This window comes from Nomascus leucogenys, unplaced genomic scaffold (genome assembly GCF_006542625.1).
Source record: "Nomascus leucogenys isolate Asia unplaced genomic scaffold, Asia_NLE_v1 Super-Scaffold_258, whole genome shotgun sequence".
Lineage (NCBI taxonomy): Eukaryota > Metazoa > Chordata > Mammalia > Primates > Hylobatidae > Nomascus > Nomascus leucogenys.
Window position 1 is genome coordinate 1,499,132 of NW_022095769.1, and position 17,802 is coordinate 1,516,933.

General features: G+C 54.7%; 1 protein-coding gene and 1 non-coding gene across 2 annotated transcripts; one reads left to right on the forward strand and one right to left on the reverse strand.

The window, feature by feature from the left end:
- Positions 1-7,718: 7,718 nt before the first annotated feature.
- DLX4 (distal-less homeobox 4) lies at positions 7,719-13,486 on the reverse strand. The gene is made up of 3 exons (XM_030808007.1): positions 12,933-13,486; positions 9,409-9,605; positions 7,719-8,985 (listed from the first exon to the last, which is right to left on the reverse strand). The coding sequence occupies exons 1-3, from the start codon at positions 13,213-13,215 to the stop codon at positions 8,743-8,745; spliced, it is 723 nt and encodes a 240-aa protein (XP_030663867.1). The 5' UTR covers positions 13,216-13,486; the 3' UTR covers positions 7,719-8,742.
- A 3,067-nt stretch (positions 13,487-16,553) lies between these two features.
- LOC115833585 lies at positions 16,554-16,655 on the forward strand. Its single transcript, XR_004028967.1, has one exon. It is a non-coding gene; the product is annotated as a U6 spliceosomal RNA (small nuclear RNA).
- The last annotated feature ends 1,147 nt before the right edge of the window (positions 16,656-17,802 follow it).

Below are 17,802 nucleotides of genomic sequence, written 5' to 3' on the forward strand. Positions count from 1 at the left end.
CCACACTACAGGGTGGCTGAAGAAGATAGCCCACACCAGAGCTTTACTCACAGGTAGCTCCAACCCAAAAGGATGCTTGGTGGGAATAGAGACTTCCTTAGACCACTCGGCCACCCTGACACCTGGGAATAGACTTCCAAGCAGAGAAGAGCAATAGAGGAACTGGTACTTGGGCAAGATTCCTCATAGACAGGGAGTGTTTTCCTTGCTTGTCAGTCAGAGATACTAATAATTATGAATCCTTGCTGAATGCTTACTGTATTATTGTGACTTTTTTTTTTTTTTTGAGATGTAGTCTTGCTCTGTCACCCAGGCTGGAGTGCAGTGGTGTGATCTCGGCTCCCTGCAACCTCTGCCTCTTGGGTTCAAGCGATTCTCCTGCCTGAGCAACCCGAGTAGCTTGGATTACAGGCATGCACCACCACGCCCGGCCAATTTTTTTGCATTTTTAGTAGAGATGGGGTTTCACCATGTTGGCCAGGCTGGTCTTGAATTCCTGACCTCAAGTGATCTGCCTGCCTCGGCCTCCCAAAGTGCTGGGATTACAGATGTGAGCCACCATGCCTGGCTGACTTTTGGGTTTCAACTCGTATAGTTCCCACAAAAAACTCTATGAAGCACATGCTCTCATCTTCATTTTCCAGGTAAGAAAGGTGCAGTACAGAGAGGTTAAGAAACTTGCCCAAGGTCATGGAGTTGGACTTGAATCAGGAATCTGGCTCTTTGTTATTTTGTGTTCCTGGGGGTAGAACTATACTATTCTCCATTATATGGTGAACTGGTGGGTCAGAGAAGAAGTTAGGGGGATGGAAAGAGAGACACTTCTAACAACAAATTGGTCTAGCCAGGGTGAAGGAATAAGCTACCATATCTCCTAGCATACCTGGTATTTTTCACAACATACTAGGGGTGCACTCTCGTTGTCTCCATGACCTTTGGAGGTATCATTTGATCATTGGCCCTACTGCATAGGTGAAGAAATAAAGACCCAGTGATGTGAAGTGACTTGCCCAAGGCTTCTCGACTGAGTGCCTGCATCTCAGAGTGCAAATCCATGAAGACCTTATAAAGGCTCTATGGAGGAGGAGGTAAATCTTATTCCAAGGGAGCTAGGGGGATAACAATTATTGCTTGGATAGGGCTGCCAAGGGGCTGGGAGTGGGAGGTATCCAAAGTCAGAGATGAGTCCCAAGACAGAATTCAAGGTTTAGAAAGGCAGGTAGGAGGATTTGACGAGGTAAGGCAAAGACCTGGGTGACAAGGGGTGGAAGAAGCCTGCATTGGTGGATCCAGCTGATCCCCCTGGGCTTGGGGAATGTGACAGGAGCTGGGCACAGGCATGTCAGGAGCCTCCTGCAGTCTGGTTTCCCCCAGGATCTGTTGGAGCAAAGAATTCCCGGCGGCTCCAGGGCTGGGAGGAGGAGTTTGCAGCAGGCCCCAGCTTGCAGAGACAGAGAAAGCAGCTCCTGGGTCCAGCCTGAGAGGAGTGGTCTCGTGGCTCTCTGGCAGGCAAGGCGGGCAGTGGGAAGGGCGTGGCCTGGCAAGTGCCATGTGGTCCCATCCCCTCTTAGGCCTCTACCCAACCCCATGTGCTGAGCCTCTCCACCCCAAAGAGAGTGGGAGCATCAGGGTTGAGGGAGGGGTGAGCAGGCAGAGGGAGAAGCCAGGGCGCCCAGGAGTCCCCAGTCCGAGAGGGGAGGCCCATGCAGCGCTCTCTGGCAACTCCCAGTCTGAAGAAGGAGTACAAGTCTTAATGGGTCAGGTTAAGGTGCAAACCAGGACACAGAAGATAATCATGGGGTGGGCTTGTAGGTGGAGGAGATGCCCAGGGAACGTCTGATCGAAGTGGGATAATCCAGATGAGTGCTCCAACCTCATGATGTGGCCTCTATGTTACATCAGCTGGAGGTGGGGAGGGTGAGAGAGTGGGGGCCACAGACCTGAGTGAAGTCTTATGCGGCAGCAAAATGATCTTCCGTAGGCTTAACCCCAAGCAACTAAACTCTGAAAGGAATGGTTCATACAGAGCTGAGAGGAATCTCTTCCACATGCCCTCCACAGATAGTGGCACCCTCCCCTGGAAATGAAGTCATCTCTCCATTTTTGGGCCAGAGAGGCTGAAGGCCTGGCACTGTGAGACACTGAATCAGAAAGCTTGATGTTTGGAGGAAGCTCGGGGCCGACTCCTTTCCCCTTCCTGAGCTGGCCAGACATGCCCTCTAGGGTGCCAGTGGGGCTGAGTACCTCAGCATCATCCAACTGGGGGGCTGGGAAGAGCCAGCTGTAGGATGCATCCCATCTGAGGCACAGGGGAGCTTAGTCTGACGGTAGAGACAGGGTCTGCCTTACAAAGCCCCAGACTAGAGTGGAAAGTGGTGGTAGACACACATTAGCCCACTCTGGTCCCTGCACCCAGAACTTAGCAAGAGAAATTATCTGAGTTTCAGAGAGGGTATGTAACTTGCCCAAGGTCACACAGCAAGTAGTATCAGATACAGATCTTTGGTTCGCAGAGCTGTGCCTGCCTCACCACTCTGTGATCCCAAGCCCCCTCCTGCTTCCCTGGATTGGAGTCAATGTTGGGAAGGGGGCAGAGGGATCAGTGGAGACTTCTGAAGGAAAGGCCACTTAAGCCCCCTTAAATAGCCTCTGAGTTCCTGTGGCAGAGCTGGACTCCAAGGACATGTCTGGGAGCCAGGAGTTGTACCAGGAAGGGCTGGGGACAGAAGCTCTTCTTGCTAGAGCTTAGGAAAAGAAGTAGGCAAAGCTTCAGGGAACACAAACAATCAAGTCAGAATAAAATTATCGGGTTTCTGTGGCTGTTCAGCCGCTCTCCTCAACCACTCACCAGAGAAATGTTCCCAGAAAATAGATGGAGAGCTGGGAAAGGGAGAGAGAAAGGGAAGGGGGCAAGAGAAGAAAGAGACAGAGAAAAAGAGACTGCCCCCCCGCCTACACACATGTGCTTGCACACAAGGAAGCTAGTCTGTATATTTCTGGGCATGCATGTCTGTTTCTGCCTACGGTCAAGTTGCCAGGCATCTCCCTTTTGGTGCATCACTGTGCTGTGCTTCTGTGAGTATATAAGCTGCGAGGGCATCTCTCTGTGTATGTCCATGTACAACCATGGAAATGCTTCATGTACACAGGTGTCTACGTGTGGCTCTGCCCACTGCCTGCACCCAATTGTGTATGTCCGCCTGCCTGTGTGCGTATCTTCTGTGGGTTCACGTGTGCACGTGTGGTGTCTGTGTGCCTAGCTCCCTGGGCCTGCTTGTCTCCAAGCATTTCTCTGGGGCCTTTGTATTCTGAGGTTAGGAGTAGAAGGGCCTTTTATTTCCACCCCCACCACCAATATTTTTTTTTTTTTTTTTTTTTTTTTTGAGACAGAGTCTGGCTCTGTCACCAGGCTGGAGTGCAGTGGCACAATCTCGGCTCACTGTAACCTCTGCCTTCCAGGTTCAAGTGATTCTCCTGCCTTAGTCTCCCGAGTAGCTGGGACTACAGGTGCCCGCCACCATGCCTGGCTAATTTTTGTATTTTTGTAGAGACGGGGTTTCACCATGTTGACCAGGATGATCTCCAGCTCTTGACCTCATGATCTGCCCACCTCTGCCTCCCAAAGTGCTGGGATTACAGGCATGAGCCACCGCGTCCGGCCCTATTCCCCCTTTTTAAGCAATCTGCACAGGCCAGGAAATGGGGAAGCAGCGGCATGGTGAGGAGGCCGCTTGTCTCTCTCAAAGTGTTTTCATCTTGGAAGGAGAGACAGCAGTCACCCAAGGACTCACTGATAGAATTTCTCCCGGCTCCCCAGGTCCAACAGCCATGCTGCTCAGAGAAGGGGCAGGGGCACGAGGTGGGGTGGGGCGAGGTGAGGAGAAACGAGAGCTGAGGGAACTCTTCCTCTTTACCCCACCTTGAAATGAGAGAGGGAGATATGAAAGAGAAACACTTTGGGGTCGGTGACCTTTTCTTTTTTTTTTTTTTTGAGACGCAGTCTTGCTCTATCGCCCAGGCTGGAGTGCAGTGGTGCAATCTTGGCTCACTGCAACCTCCGCCTCCCGGATTCAAGCAATTCTCCTGTCTCAGCCTCCCCAGTAGCTGGGACTACAGGCGCCTGCCACCACGCCTGGCGAATTTTTGTATTTTTAGTAGAGACGGGGTTTCACCATATTGGTCAAGCTGGTCTCGAACTCCTGACCTCAGGTGATCCGTCCGCCTCAGCCTCCCAAAGTGCTGGGATTACAGGCGTGAGCCACCGCACCTGGCTGACCTTTTCTTTTCAACCATCATTGTTAAAACATTACTCACCTCCTGGAATGGGGCTCCCAGGACAAGAGGAACCCTAGGATCTTGAAAGCAGCTCCTTCATGGGCGGGCTTGAGAGGGTCTTTGCAGAGGCCTGAAGCCCATCCCCACACCTCGTTTTAACCCCCTGCCTCCCAGCGTCTACCTCTCAGCTCCATCACGTCCCCCTCCTGCCTCCTCCTGGCCAAGCGAGGCCTGGGAAGGAAAGAGTTATCCCATGGGCAGAGGGGATGGGAAACACCTGTAGGATGCCTTTTGGAAGGAAGAAGCCTCTGTGCATTCAACTGAGAGGAGCTTTGTCATCACTATAATGGGAGGAATTGAGATTAGACACCAGGCAGAAACTAGACAGACTTCGAGCAGGGGAGGAGAGAAATGAGTGTCCTGTCAGCTCCTTGGTGGAAGCAGGAAATCACTGTCCACCTTCTCAGACTTTTCCTTTCTCTACCCACATCCCTTATAAATTCTGGGGAGGTCCTTGATCTCCAAGGCCCCCATCTACACAGTCCTCAGCTACTGGGATAACATTCCATTGACTCTCTGGATACAATCCCAGTGGCAAGTCCAGGCATCCAAACTCAAATGAGGTTTGGAGCTGAGTAATCAGCTGCTATGGCGTTGCAGACATTTTGTCGGGGAACAACCAGCTCCCCACGCCCACCTCAGATTTGGGGGTGGAGGAGGGGCGGCCTGTCACTGGGTGTCTTCCCCCTCAACCATCACCACCACATTCTCCCTCTTCCCACCTGCAAGTAATTTGGCCAATGGGAGGGCAGTTAAGATTGCAGTGTGGAATCCCTCAAGATCTGTGTGTATTTGGTGAGGAGGGGGCTACCTCCCTTCCCCTCAGACCCCATGTGCCCTTTTCCTCTTCACAGCAGCAAATTACTTGTAATTATCTCACATTGAAAGCCTTCAGGAGCTGCTCCCAAAATTGCTTTAATTGAATTAATTAAATCTCATTTTGTTGGGGGAAAACATGGAGGCATGACTTAAAATAGTATATGGGGAGAGGGAAGGTGAGTGACCCAGAAAGGTGGGGAAGCCCGAGTCAGCTTTCCTGTAGCTGAGACCCTTGTAGTGCCCTGGACGTTCTCTGAACACACTTTCCCATCTTCCAGTTTCAGCTGACTTCAGATGCACTGTGCTGCATCTTCTGCATTTGGGACCTTGCCTGTATCCAGCTCTCCGATGGTGGTGACCAGCGATGTTCTGAGTTCTCCAGCCTCATTCCTCCTCCGCCCCCTTGGGAGGCAGTTCTCCCAGGGGCAGAAGGTGAATGGATGGCAGTAAGAATTCTCCCTCGCTGTAACCCCTCCCCTTCTTCCCCCATAATAACAGCAGTTGTAAATGCCATTTATTAAGTGCTTACTATGTTCCAGGCACCATGTCAAGCATGTTACAAGCACTATCTCATTTTGTCATCACAGTCACTCTGCAAAGCAAGTCCTATTAGTATTCTCATCTTGGGTGGGGGTGGGGGATGGGAAAAAGCAAGGCTCAGAGAGAGGTTAAGTAACTCACCAAAAGTCACACTGCTAGAAGGTGACAGAGCCGGGACTCTTTGTAGCTTAAAGACCCTGTTCTTCACCACCCAGTCTTGGTCCCCCTCCCTTACTGACCCAATTTTCCCAGTGGGGCTTCCTCAGGGAAAGGAACCATGGGGTTCTCCTTCTACAACCCTGATGGCCTGAGGGAAGGGAACGGGGCACCTCCTCCACCGGGAGCTCCAGGCCCATCACCACCCAGGAGCTCAGGGAAACTGGACCAGCTCCCAAATGGAAAAGAGGTTCCCATTTCCCCTGAAAAGGTTGGATAGAAGGAGGGGGGAGGAGGGGGGGAGGTGGACGCTGTCAGCTCAGGGCCTCTAAGCGGAGAGTAATTACACTCCTTGTGCTACTTAACTTTACAACCTGGGCTGTTGTTTTAACAATGTGACTTGTGTTGGGCTGTCCAATTAATCTCGCCTTTGGAGGCTTTCCTAGATGGGGCGGTAGATCTTATCTTGGGTCTGTGGAAAGAGGAGTGTGCAACCTGCAGTGGGCGGGAACAGCTGCCTGGAGGGCCTGTGGCCTCAGAGGAGACCAAGAGGAGAGAACTGGGGCTGGGGTGACAGAGAGCCAGTGGAGCCTGGGGCTTGGAGCAGGGGAAGGCATTGGAGGAAGAGGAAGATATTTATACTCATGGCACTCCCATTCCTCACCACTCCTGGATCTCGGCTTTGGTCTACCTGTGCCATGTGCCATCCCCAAGAGAATCCTCTGGGAGTGTTTTGTGGAATAGGGGTGGTCACTGACCCAGCACAGGGTGAGGAACAGGGGCTGAGGAGGAACTGACTGTAGGCGTCAGGAGCTGGGGGATTTCATACCTCTCTGCCCTACACATGACTCCAATTTGGGCTTCTCTCTGGCCCGCAGAGGTTGGCTGGAAGTGTCTGAGTGGGCTTTTCAGACTGGGACAGGCATCGAGTTTGCAGTGTCTGGAAACAGGTCTAGGCAGTCAAAGGGAAGCTCAACTTGGAAGCTTTTTGCCTGGATTTGGAGGCCCCTCCCCCAGCCCCTCAGGCCATGCTGGGCTGGATTCCCTGAATTATTCTGCCACCCTTGTCCTCAGCTCCTCTCCCAAGGCGTTCCTTATCCTGCTGATCCTGGTGGGAGCAGGGGTGGTGCTACGTAGTCCAGTGGGGTGTGGTGGCCAGGAGTCTGTCAGGTCCTGCTGCGCCCAGGGCCGCCCGCCCTTCTCGCCCAGCACTGACCCTTCTGGCCTAGGCTGGATTGGAGGCCCTTGACAATACCCATGCCGCCATCTGTGTTTTCCTTTGCCTGGAACTCACTACACCAATGTCTGGTCATTTGTTTGCTTTGGTCACCATGGTATCCCTAGGATCTAGCAGAGCACAGGGTCTCCAAATGTTTGTTGGACGGAAGAGAATTCCAGTTGTTTTTGGTGTTTTCCTTCTCAGACCTGCCCCTCCTCCTTCCCCAAGGTGAGCTGAGGCCACCCTGCCCCCAAGCAGCACACTTCTCCAGGTAGGACTGGACCGGATCCCTGGGTGTGCCCTCTCTCAAGGTGAACAGGGCCTCTTCCTGGGCTAAAGGTGGGTCCTAGGGGCTGGTAAGGTGCCTGGCTCCCTCCAGAACTGGGCCAGGAGAGCATCTCCTGGGGAGGAGCACTCTGACCCTGCGTGAGCATCTCCTGGGTTCACAAGGGAGCATATGAAACTGTGGACGTTGTTAGAACATTCCAGAGCCAGAATCACAGAGCTAGTTAGTGGCCAAGACAAATGTAGAATCCAGTGCCTCTGATACCTGTAATTCCATGGTAGAAGAGTCAGATGGGCCAGACGAGATGCATGACCAGCCCCTACCCATAAGAAGTCAGGAAACAAACACATCTCACAGCCAGAATGCAAAGTTTTGTACAAACTTTAATCTCTGGAAGCTGGTGGTGTGAAGCTCAAGCTCCAATTGGTTCTAAATCTGCACAGTTCCTTTGAACAGAGACAGCTGCAAGGAGCTGAATCAATGGGCCTACCCACCTATTTGGGGATGTCTATACCCACACTAATCCAGAGAGCCAGTTTGTCCCCATTTCCCCCCAAGTGTTATTTTACCAGGCTTCCAAAAGTGTGTGCCTGTGGGTTTGTTAGGGATTAGGGATGGGGAATAGAAGGGAGCCTCTCAATAAATACCTATTGAATTATACAGATAATTGGATCCATTATCTATTCAAAAAGGGGAGATGGGGAGGGGGTGGGAAAGAGGGCTTCTTTTTTTTTTTTTTTTTTTTAGGAGGAAAGCATAAACTACCCATAGGTCCACAAATTCCACATTTCTCTGCATCTCTTCTACCTCCCAGTATGGTAAGTAGGTAAATCAGTTATGGGGGTAACGGGCTGACCTCCAGGGAAAAATCGCTGGGTGGCTGGGAGCTGATGGTGGTCCACTTCTGCTTTTGCTCACTAATGGGTTGGGCAAGGCCAAAGGCACACACAGAAAAAGAAATACTCAATGTTTCTTGCTGGTTTTGCACCCAGGCTGTAGTGGCAATTCAGTCGTTCTCAAGAAAGCAGGGGGAGGAGAAAGGGAGAGAGGGAAGAAGGAGTGGGGGAGCGGCAAGACCAAGGGTTCTGGGGACAGTCTCAACTCCAGCCAATGGCTCTCTCTCCAGAGTCTTTGTCCAGCTGGTGGGAAGGTGTCCAGTCCATGGTAGTGGTGGGGACAATGATTACATAAGGCTGAGGTCCTTGATTTAGCTGTTAGGGTTAGGAGTACAGGCTCTGCTCCATTCCTTTTTCTCCTCTAACTGCTTGTCCTCCAGAGAAAACCCATCTGGAGCTGGTTTCCTCCCAGCCCAGAAGGGGTGCAGGTGGACTGCCTGGGTCCTGGGCTTTGCAGGAAGGCTGTGGGCCTGACCCGCCCTTCCCCAGATTCACATCATCTGTGGCGAAGCCAGGACATCTGAGGAGTGATGCTGATACCAGGCTCCAAAGCTGTTGCCATAGCCACTGGTGGGCAGGGTCCCTGCCTTGGGTAGATCCCAGAGGGAGGGGAGGGGTGGGGAGCAGGGAGACACAGAGAAGATCCTCCCAGGGAAGTCCCCTTCCTGCCCCCCAGAATTCTGCTTCAGGAGCTTCTTATACTTGGAGCGTTTGTTCTGAAACCAGATCTTTACCTTCAGGACGAAAAGGGGAAAGAATGAAAGATCAGGAGGAAGATATGTGTGAAAAGTTTCGAGGAAGGGAAAGGGTGTAGGTGCAGTCCTGGGAGACCCGCAGTTCCCCAGGCTGGGAACATTTGCTCCAGTCCCCCACAGCCCCAGAAGCCTCCTGAGTTCCTGCCTCTGAGCTAGAATCCATGTCTCCCTGTCTGACCTACCCTCCTCTTCCTGACCCACTCCACCCACCCGCACATACATGCACACCTTTCAACACATTCTCCCCAAGGCTTACTAAGAGCCAGCTATGAACATTCCCTGGAGAACTGTGACAACAGGGCCACAGCACCAATCCGTCAGTCATTCACAGCTGGGGCTGGGGGATGAGTTCCCAGAGATCCAGGGAAGGTGAGAGCTGGGGAAGGATGACACTGGCCCCACCTGGGTCTGGGTGAGGCCGAGCTGCGCTGCCAGCTGGGCCCTCTCGGGCAGCGCCAGGTACTGCGTGTGCTGGAAACGCTGGTTTAGGTGCTGCAGCTGCAGGCTGGAGTAGATGGTCCTCGGCTTGCGGAGCTTTTTGGCCGGGGCCTGAGGGCGCCGCTCGGAGGGTTCCGGGGACAGCCGCGGCTTCTCCGAGTCTGGTGGGCAGCACAACACGATGCAGGGGGCGAGGAGGGAGCGAGGGGGTAGGACGGACAGTTTCATAGGCTTATTAGCATCTCGTCTGCATGCCGTCGGCTGCAAATAGCAAAAAGCGCAGCCACCAAGATCGCCCCCTTGGCCCCTGCCCTCTACCTTCCGCGTGGAGCGTTTCAACCCCCAGGTTCACCGCGCCAGGTGATACAAGGCGCAGTTCTGCTCCCAGGGAGCTCGCACTCGTATGGGTCCTGTGACCCTAGGAAGAAAGCGCGGAGGGCCACAGCCAGGGTACCGCGGCGCCTGCGGTGGGAGGTCGGAGTTCAGCCCCGGGCGGTGGCGCCAGCTTGGAGTAGGGCGGGGCAGAAAGGCTAGGTCCAGGGCTGAGCCGAGGCCTAGAGATGACAGAGGAAGGACATTGCAGGCGGAGGGAACTCAAGAGCAATGCTCAGAGGCTTGAGATGGTGTCCGCGTGGCAGCCTCCGGCTGCGGCCAGCGGGGCGGGTGAGAGGCCCGGCTGAGAGGACCTTGAATTCCAGTCTCGCAGCGCTGATAGTGACCCCGGGTTTGCCCTGGCCTCGCCTACTGTAACGGGCTGCCCCTCTGCTCAGGCGCACCCTGCAGGAAAAGTGACCATCTCTCCCCCGCCACACCGTGGCCGGCTGGGTTTCCAGGGACCCCCAGAAGCCGGGTCTGCGTGGGGCAGCCCCTTCCTTCGTTGGGCAGCGCGCACAGAGCGGTTCTGGCGGCAGGGAAGGTGACCCGGGTTCCAAGAGCGCGCAGTGCAGCCTGGCGGGGCCACTCCTGGATCGCGCTGCGGGGCTGCCGCAGGGGATCTGGTCAGCTCTGGCCCGCCTAGCTCTCCAGGAATCTCGGCCGCGGGATAGCCCAGCCGCAGAATGCTGAGGGACAGGGGAGGGTTGGGCCGAGGGATTTCTGTTCTTCCGAGCCAGCCACCCTAACCTGCGCGGCTCTACGGTGACGCTGGAGAGGTCCCAGGCGATGGGGGGTGTAGGGCGGATGGAGCAGCCGCAATGCCCGGGGGCTTAGGGCAGCGTTTGCCGCATTCCCCGCGGGACTGTCCAGCCGACCTGAGCCGAGAGAGACCGGCTTGTGTCCGCCCGCGTACCCCCACCTTCTTCCCCTAGTCGGGCTCACCCTCCACACGTCAGTGTACCCGCCCTCGGCCAGCCGCGGTCACCAGCTGCCGTCACCTCCCCCGCATCCCTCACCCGTGGCCTCGGGCGCTGCGGGCTTCTGAGATCCTCCCTCCTCGACCCTGCCTCAACCAATTCCCAGAAAAACCGTTGGGTTTCCGCTCCCGCCCGCGCCTGTCCTGCCTCCCCTGCCTCAACCCCACTGCTGGCAGCTCTGGGCTGGCAGCCCAGAGCCCACCCGCGCCTCTCTGGCTGCGTGGACTGCGCAATTCGAGCGGGGACACAGAGTCTCTGAGGCCGACCCGGTTGCTGAATTCGCATAGCCCTCCGCGCCCCAACTCTCCCAGCAGACCCCCTCCAAGTTCCTTCCCGGACAGCTGCCTTTCCCTACCCCAGTTCCAGCAAGTCACGACTGGATCTGCCCGGGTCGCGATCATCGAGCCCCAGGGCCTCCCTCCAGGCCCGCTGCTCCCGACGGCTCAACGGGGTGGTGGCACCGCTCACTTGGAGCCAAACCTTTTCCCAAGGCAGGAGTGGACATAGAGTGGAAGTAAAAGGAGGACCCCAAGCTCTCGATCACATGCCCTCCACTCTAGAGCGCCCAAACCCACCAGTTCCAGTAGAGAAATGCTAGAAATGTATTCTAAGGAAATCTGGGTGTGTGTGGTTTTTCGTTGGATGGGGGAAAGTCCTTAAAGAAAATGAACTCTCCACTCTGTTGTCCTTAGATCTCAGACACGACTGACAACACCAAACCTACTGCCAGCAATTCTCCCGAGGACAAGGTCGTGGTATTCCCACCCCAGTCCCCAAACACATAACACACACAAACATACCCTATTAGCATACACTAAAGGACAGTCAAAGGGATTCATTTGAAAAACTACAACTACTCCTCCCTGCAACTGCGCCCACTCCAACCACACCCTGCAGCCCAGGAGAGACAGCCACAGTTCTGTCACAGAAGGCAGTTAATTTTGGGGGGTTGGAGGAAGCTCCCTAAAATCGATGCTCCTGGCCACATGCTTTGCCCATCTATACGTCAAAGAAGTTGAGCTTCTAAATCCTAGGGTCACTTCTGGCTCTGACGGTTTGTGAGCACGTCAGAGCCACAGGAGAAGGGAGGAAGATGTCTTGGTCCTGAGCTGACCCCAGTGAAGTCACCTAGTGGATGTGCCTCCTTGGAAGGGACTGCCAAAGACAATTGCAGGAGGAGGGGATGAGCAATTAGATGGAGGCAAAGAGTCCAGGGACGTGGAGGCTAAGCTGGAGCCAGTGCAGATGGGACTGTGGGCAATGCCATACCCACATTGTATGTCAGCTCAGCTGCAAGGCCCAGGATCCCAAAGACGGGCCAGGTTCTCCACCTCACTGAGGCCTTCCAGTGAGCACTTTCTCAGGAGCTCAGAGTTGCTCCAGGCAACAGGAACTGTAGCCTAACCTACCCCAAAGCCAAGGAGTGGAGATGACAGCGATGGCCTGCTCCTTTGGCTGGAAGGCTGAGGTAGTCAGGGAGAGATGAGCGACTTTCTGACCAGCCTTTGGCTACCTTCTCAGAACAATGGATGGAGGGGTCCTACTTCCAGATTCTGCCAGGCCAGCTTCCAGTCAAGGTCAGGCCTGGTCTGAGGAGAGAGGGTAAGGCCGGGGAAGGGAGAGGACAGACCCCAGAATAAGCCTCGATGTCTACAGCCCTCCTACCAGGACTTGATTTGTTTTTCAGTGTTTGGCTTGATCACTGCTTTCTGAGACAAGACTAACGCAGAAAGGGGCGACATGGGGCAGGAAGGGAGTACAGGATGGGGGCGGGGGGATTCTGACGAAGAGGCTAGGCCCCCATCCCCACATCTGGATTGCTTCAGTTTTCCATTACTAGTAGGTACACACAGCCCCGCTGCTCCAGGTGGGGGGTGGGGGGAGCCCTCTCGCCGGTCTTTAAACAACTGCAAATCGAAACCAGGTCGGTTTTGAAAGGAGACCTAGAGCAACTCTCTCCAGCCCCTCCCCCCTGTCTCCCGCCCCATCCCTTCGCCCTCCCCCCACCCCCACATCCCAGGGAATCCAAGGAAGGTTTGAATCCCGCTAGCTGCGTCCAACCAGGCGAGGGAGAAGTTTAGGGGCGCACAGGAGCCGAACCCCAGAGGTGGGAAGAGCCGCCAAGGCCCAACTTACCTGTCTCGAGTTCCTGAGGGTGCTCTGCGGGTCCGCAGAGAGGCTGAGAGAGCGCCGCGGGTTGCTGGCAGGACAGGTAGGAGTCTCCGGGGTTCGCTGGCTCGGTGTAGGGGTAAGACAGGAGGTGGCCATACGGCCTGGAGTAGGACAAATTGGGGGAGGCTGCGGTTGTAGGGGACAGGCCAAGCGGGTAGGCAGCCGCTACCGACGGGAAGGGGGCGAGGTCTGGGAAGACAGCTTTGGAGGCGTCCCGGCCGGGGAGGCGGCAGGGCAAAGAGGTCATTGTGGCCAGGGCCCGGGCAGAAGGGCCATGACCCGGCACGTAGTCCGCTGCCGCTGCCAACCCTCTTTTCCAAGCCTCCGGCGTTGGGCCGGACGGGCCCCCCAGCCAGCAGCCCCCACACTTAAGATCCCGGAGAAAGTGTCTCTCTGAGCCTCTTTCAGAGGAGAACGCGCGCCTGGGAAAGGGGTTCCGGGGGGGTGCCCCCCATGACTTTCCCCTCCCCCCAAATCCATGGGGGCCCCCTCCTGTCCACCGGGTTCGGTTCTTGGGACCCGACGGGGGCCCCGCCCTCTTAGATGTCCCGGATTGGCTACCGCCCGCGGTGACCTCACGGAGACTTGGAGCCGGGCCCCGCCCCTCGGGACGGCCCGCTGTAGAGAAGTGGGAAATGGGAGGGGGACGGTGCGCACGCTCCAGGCCGGTCTATCTGGGGGTCTCCTCCGAGAGGTGCTGGGGTTGCAGAGCGATTGGTGCAGTCCAGGAAACTCGGTTATAATGGCAGAAATTCTAGAGAGGTGGCGAGCCTGGATGCCCAAGGGACAGGGAGCTGAGTGGTGGGCAGAGGCCCTGGGGCTGCGGAGACGCAGGGATCTGCATTTGCAGACTCCCGATTTCGGGGGTCTGCACGTCGATTCTGGTCCAGCCGCCGTGGACCTGCAGGGGAGTCAAGTGCAGACCGCCAGCGCCAGCCGCTTAGTCAGCGCGTCGGAATGCTCTGCTGCTGAGCGCCGGCAGTTTGTTGGTAAATAGACGCCCGGGCTGGGAGGGTGCCGCCCGGCGCCCAGCCTGCCCCGCACGCGTGTGGCGCGCACGCCCCCGCGGGGCGCCCTGGGCCTGGCACGCCGAGACCGCTGCCGCTGCACCCCACCGCCCTGCGTGCTGGCTTCCGCTTCCGGCAGGGGCCCGGGTTTGGTTGCGACACCGCAACTCCTTGCAGGCCCCCGAAGCTGAAGAAGGGATCTGCCCTCTGGGCGTTAGCCTGTGCGGTGCCCCGCCTTTCCTGGCGCCGCAGGGTGCTGAAGTGTTGCTTGAACCCGGACGAAATCTGGGAGTGGGAGATGAGTCCAGTTGGATGGCTCCTGGGCGGGCACAGGAAATACTGCAGGCCAGTCTCCCTGGCGCATTTTCCAGGCTGTGTTCAGGACTTGCTTCTAAACATTAGTATCCATGGCCTCGATGGACACGTGTCCACGTATACAAGCATTTATTGACACGTGTACACAACTACACAGGGACTCCATTCAAATGCAACATATATACTCACATATACCAACATGGAGGTGCCTACACTGATGTTCGCACTGGCATTCCTCTATAAAAAGAGAGGTTCATTTATAAATCTGCAAACAGTTTAGGCTGTGATGTGTATACATCTACATACCTAAAGATGAATTAGCACTATCCATGAATAAAAACTCTATCTAGTACTTGTCTCTTACATAGGTTCATGAGTATACAAGTCAAATCACTGGTGTACATACTCGAAAATACAGAAGATCCAAGCATATAAAAGGTATACTTGTGTTCCTACCCTATGAGAAATACCTGTCCACACACATCTAAGATGCCTTATGTTAGGGGAGAGACCGTTCCATCCCTAAACTGCCAGTCTTCACAAATTCCCCAGCATACCCAAACACCTGTTCCCACTTTATGCAACTTGGCAGGCAAATTCATGTTTGTACACACGCACATGCTTTCATTGTTAGCGTTCAGAGTGAAGGTAGCCCTCGTAGAATTGGGAGATGGAAGAGGATGGTGATAAGAAAAAGAGAGATCAGGCAAGGCGGCTCAGGCCGGTAATCCCAGGATTTGGGGAGGCCCAGGCAGGCAGATCGGTTGAGCTCAGGAGTTCGAGATCAGCCTGGGCAACATAGGGAGACTCAACTCTACAAAAAGTACAAAAATTAGCTGGTCATGGTGGTGTATGCCTGTAGTCCCAGCTACTCAGGAGACTGAGGCAGGAGGATCACTTGAGCCCTGGAGGTCAAGGCAGCAGTGAGTCGAGATCGTGCCACTTCACTCCAGCCTGACTGACAGAGTGAGACTCTATGTTGAAAAAAGAAGGAGGAGGATGAGAAGGAGGAGGATGAGGAGGAGGAGGAGGCAGCAGCCTGGAAGAATAGGAGAAAACACTGGCTGGGGAATGGCTGAGCCCAGGCCTCCTTAGAGAGACAAAATCAATCAAATGGGTATGCAGGAGTGGTTGAAGCTCAGTCAGGTGTCCTGCAAGGAGGAAGAGCAAATCTATTTCAAACTAGACTCCCCAGTGGAATAGATAGAGGTGAGTTTTTCCAAGGAGAGACTCTAGCACCTGGCTTGGAGCTCTTCATCTCGAAGCCTTGGAGCCAGGAAGAAGGGGCTCTTGCAGGGGATCTTCCTCCTCTGGGCAGCTGGAGAACCCACTCCCCTTTTGTCCAACAGGGTGTGGAGGGTTTGCTCAGTAGATAAATGCTTATTCTATGTGGAACTACCTTTCTCCCTTTCTTCCTTAATTCTAGCCATGCCACCACCTCCTTAGAGCTGGAGCTGCGAACCTGTGAGGATATATATCCTTCTAAACCTTTCATTCGACCATCACCATTTTCCTCTACAGGGATGGAGGCAGCCTTACAGCAGTGCTGAGGAGAGTTTCCAGGGATGGCACCAAAGGTGTGCATCAAAGGAAGAGAATGTTTTTTGGGTGGGGTTGGCTGTGAGGGAGGGTTTCCCAAAGGAAGTGCTTTTGAGCTGGAATTGACAGGGTAAGTGGAAAGACATTCCCTCTTAGAACCATGTGCACAGAATCCTTTCTTGTCAGACCTAGGAAAGAAGGGCAGGCATGGGTTTTCTGGCAGGGTTCTGCCACATTTGGCTTTGGGCATCCTCCAAAGCCAGGAGATCCCCAGTGCATACTTGTCTTAAGTTCTAAGCTCTCAGGGCTTCTCTGAACTCAGAGGATCTTCACCCCTATGAAGCAGCAGGACATACTCTGCAGCCCTTTAGAATTTATCAAGCACTCATAACATCCAAGTCCTGTGCATCTACACACACACACAAACACACACACACACACAGACACACACACGCTCAAACCCCAGGCACTATTATCCCCATTTTACAAATGAGGAAACATCTCCTTCCATCATCACCTGTTTCTTCAAGGCTCTCTTCTGTCATATTCCAGAGCGTGTGGGGGTGGGGCACCTGCTTGGAATAACCTGGGGTCTCCTCAGAAGCAGGCTCCCCAGGGAGGGATCCTCTCCAATAGGAGTCTCATCTCACCAACCAGGAAAGGTGGACATGGTGAGGATGTGGGCTGGGAAGCACAGTAATCTCGTATTGGATCAGAGGGGAGAGAGGATGCTTGCTTAGGAAAAAAAGTTGAACCAATACAGAGACGATTAGCATGGCCCTTGCACCAGGATGACATGCAAATTTATGAAGCATTCCATATTTTACAAAAAAATTTTAAAGAGGGAGGGCTGGCTTGAGACCCTTGAGGCTTGGGTTCTGGTCCAGTTCAGCCATGAAGTTGCTGGTTGGGATATTTTGCATTAGTCATTTGCCTTCTCTGAGACTGGTTTACCCAGAAGGGATAAAAGAACTGAGCTGGATTAAGAACTCCAAGCCTTTGTCATTTGCTTTATGACAAATTGCAAAAACTAAAATCCAAAACCGTAAGAAAACCAAGAAGAAGTGGGGGGAGGAGGAGGGATGGAAAGAAGGAAGTAAAAAAGAGAACTCTCTTCTGTCACTACCAATACCTCAGGCCCCGGGGTCGTCACAAAAGCCAGAAGTGGCTCTCCCAACTCTCCCTCACAGATCCTCTCGCTTAGCGCAAGGGGCCCGCTCGGAAAACTCCAGCACCCTGGTGATGCTGTGGGGGCAGACCGCGGGGTCCAGAGTTGGGGGGAGGGGATACGGCGCCGCGGGGGTCTAGGGATTGGGCCGAGGCGCGGGGATTGGACCTGATCCGCTAGGTGGATGCTAGTTTGCTTACTCTTCTTGGGTCGCCGGGCAAAGGCCAACGCAACCGCTCCGGTAATAATTCCTTGCGCAGCATAGCACCCACGGCGGTGGGATGCATTCCTTGTTTGATCACCCAGAGTTCTGACCTTCCCGGTAGCGAGAATTCCCTCCGAACCAGCCCCTTCCCTGGCGGTCTATCACGAGCACCCCTAACATTTGGTGAGTGCGCAGAGCCCTCGGCAGTCTCCGGGCTCCATAGGGTGCCTACCGCACGCCCCAGGAGCGGAGGTCTCTGTCTGCCCCTGCAGCCGGACGCCGAGGTCTGTAACCCCGAGCCAGCACTCAGAGGATCTGCCAGGGGAACAGAGATTCGACCGCGACCATAGTCCTCCGCACTCCGCGGCCCTTCCGGGATTATCCGTGCCCTTTCTCCTCCATCCCACCCACCGGCCCCAAAACGAACTTTTAATATAGTGTTGTCATTCGCAGTGGGTTTTAAGTTTTATTTGGAAGGACTTTTCTTTCTTAGTAACTCACGTTGAATAAACTGAATAATTCGGTTTGGCGGCGGGAGGGAAGGAATCAGATCTTCGCCCCAGCCTCCCTGAGCTCTGCCCGGCGCGCTGTGGGTAGAGT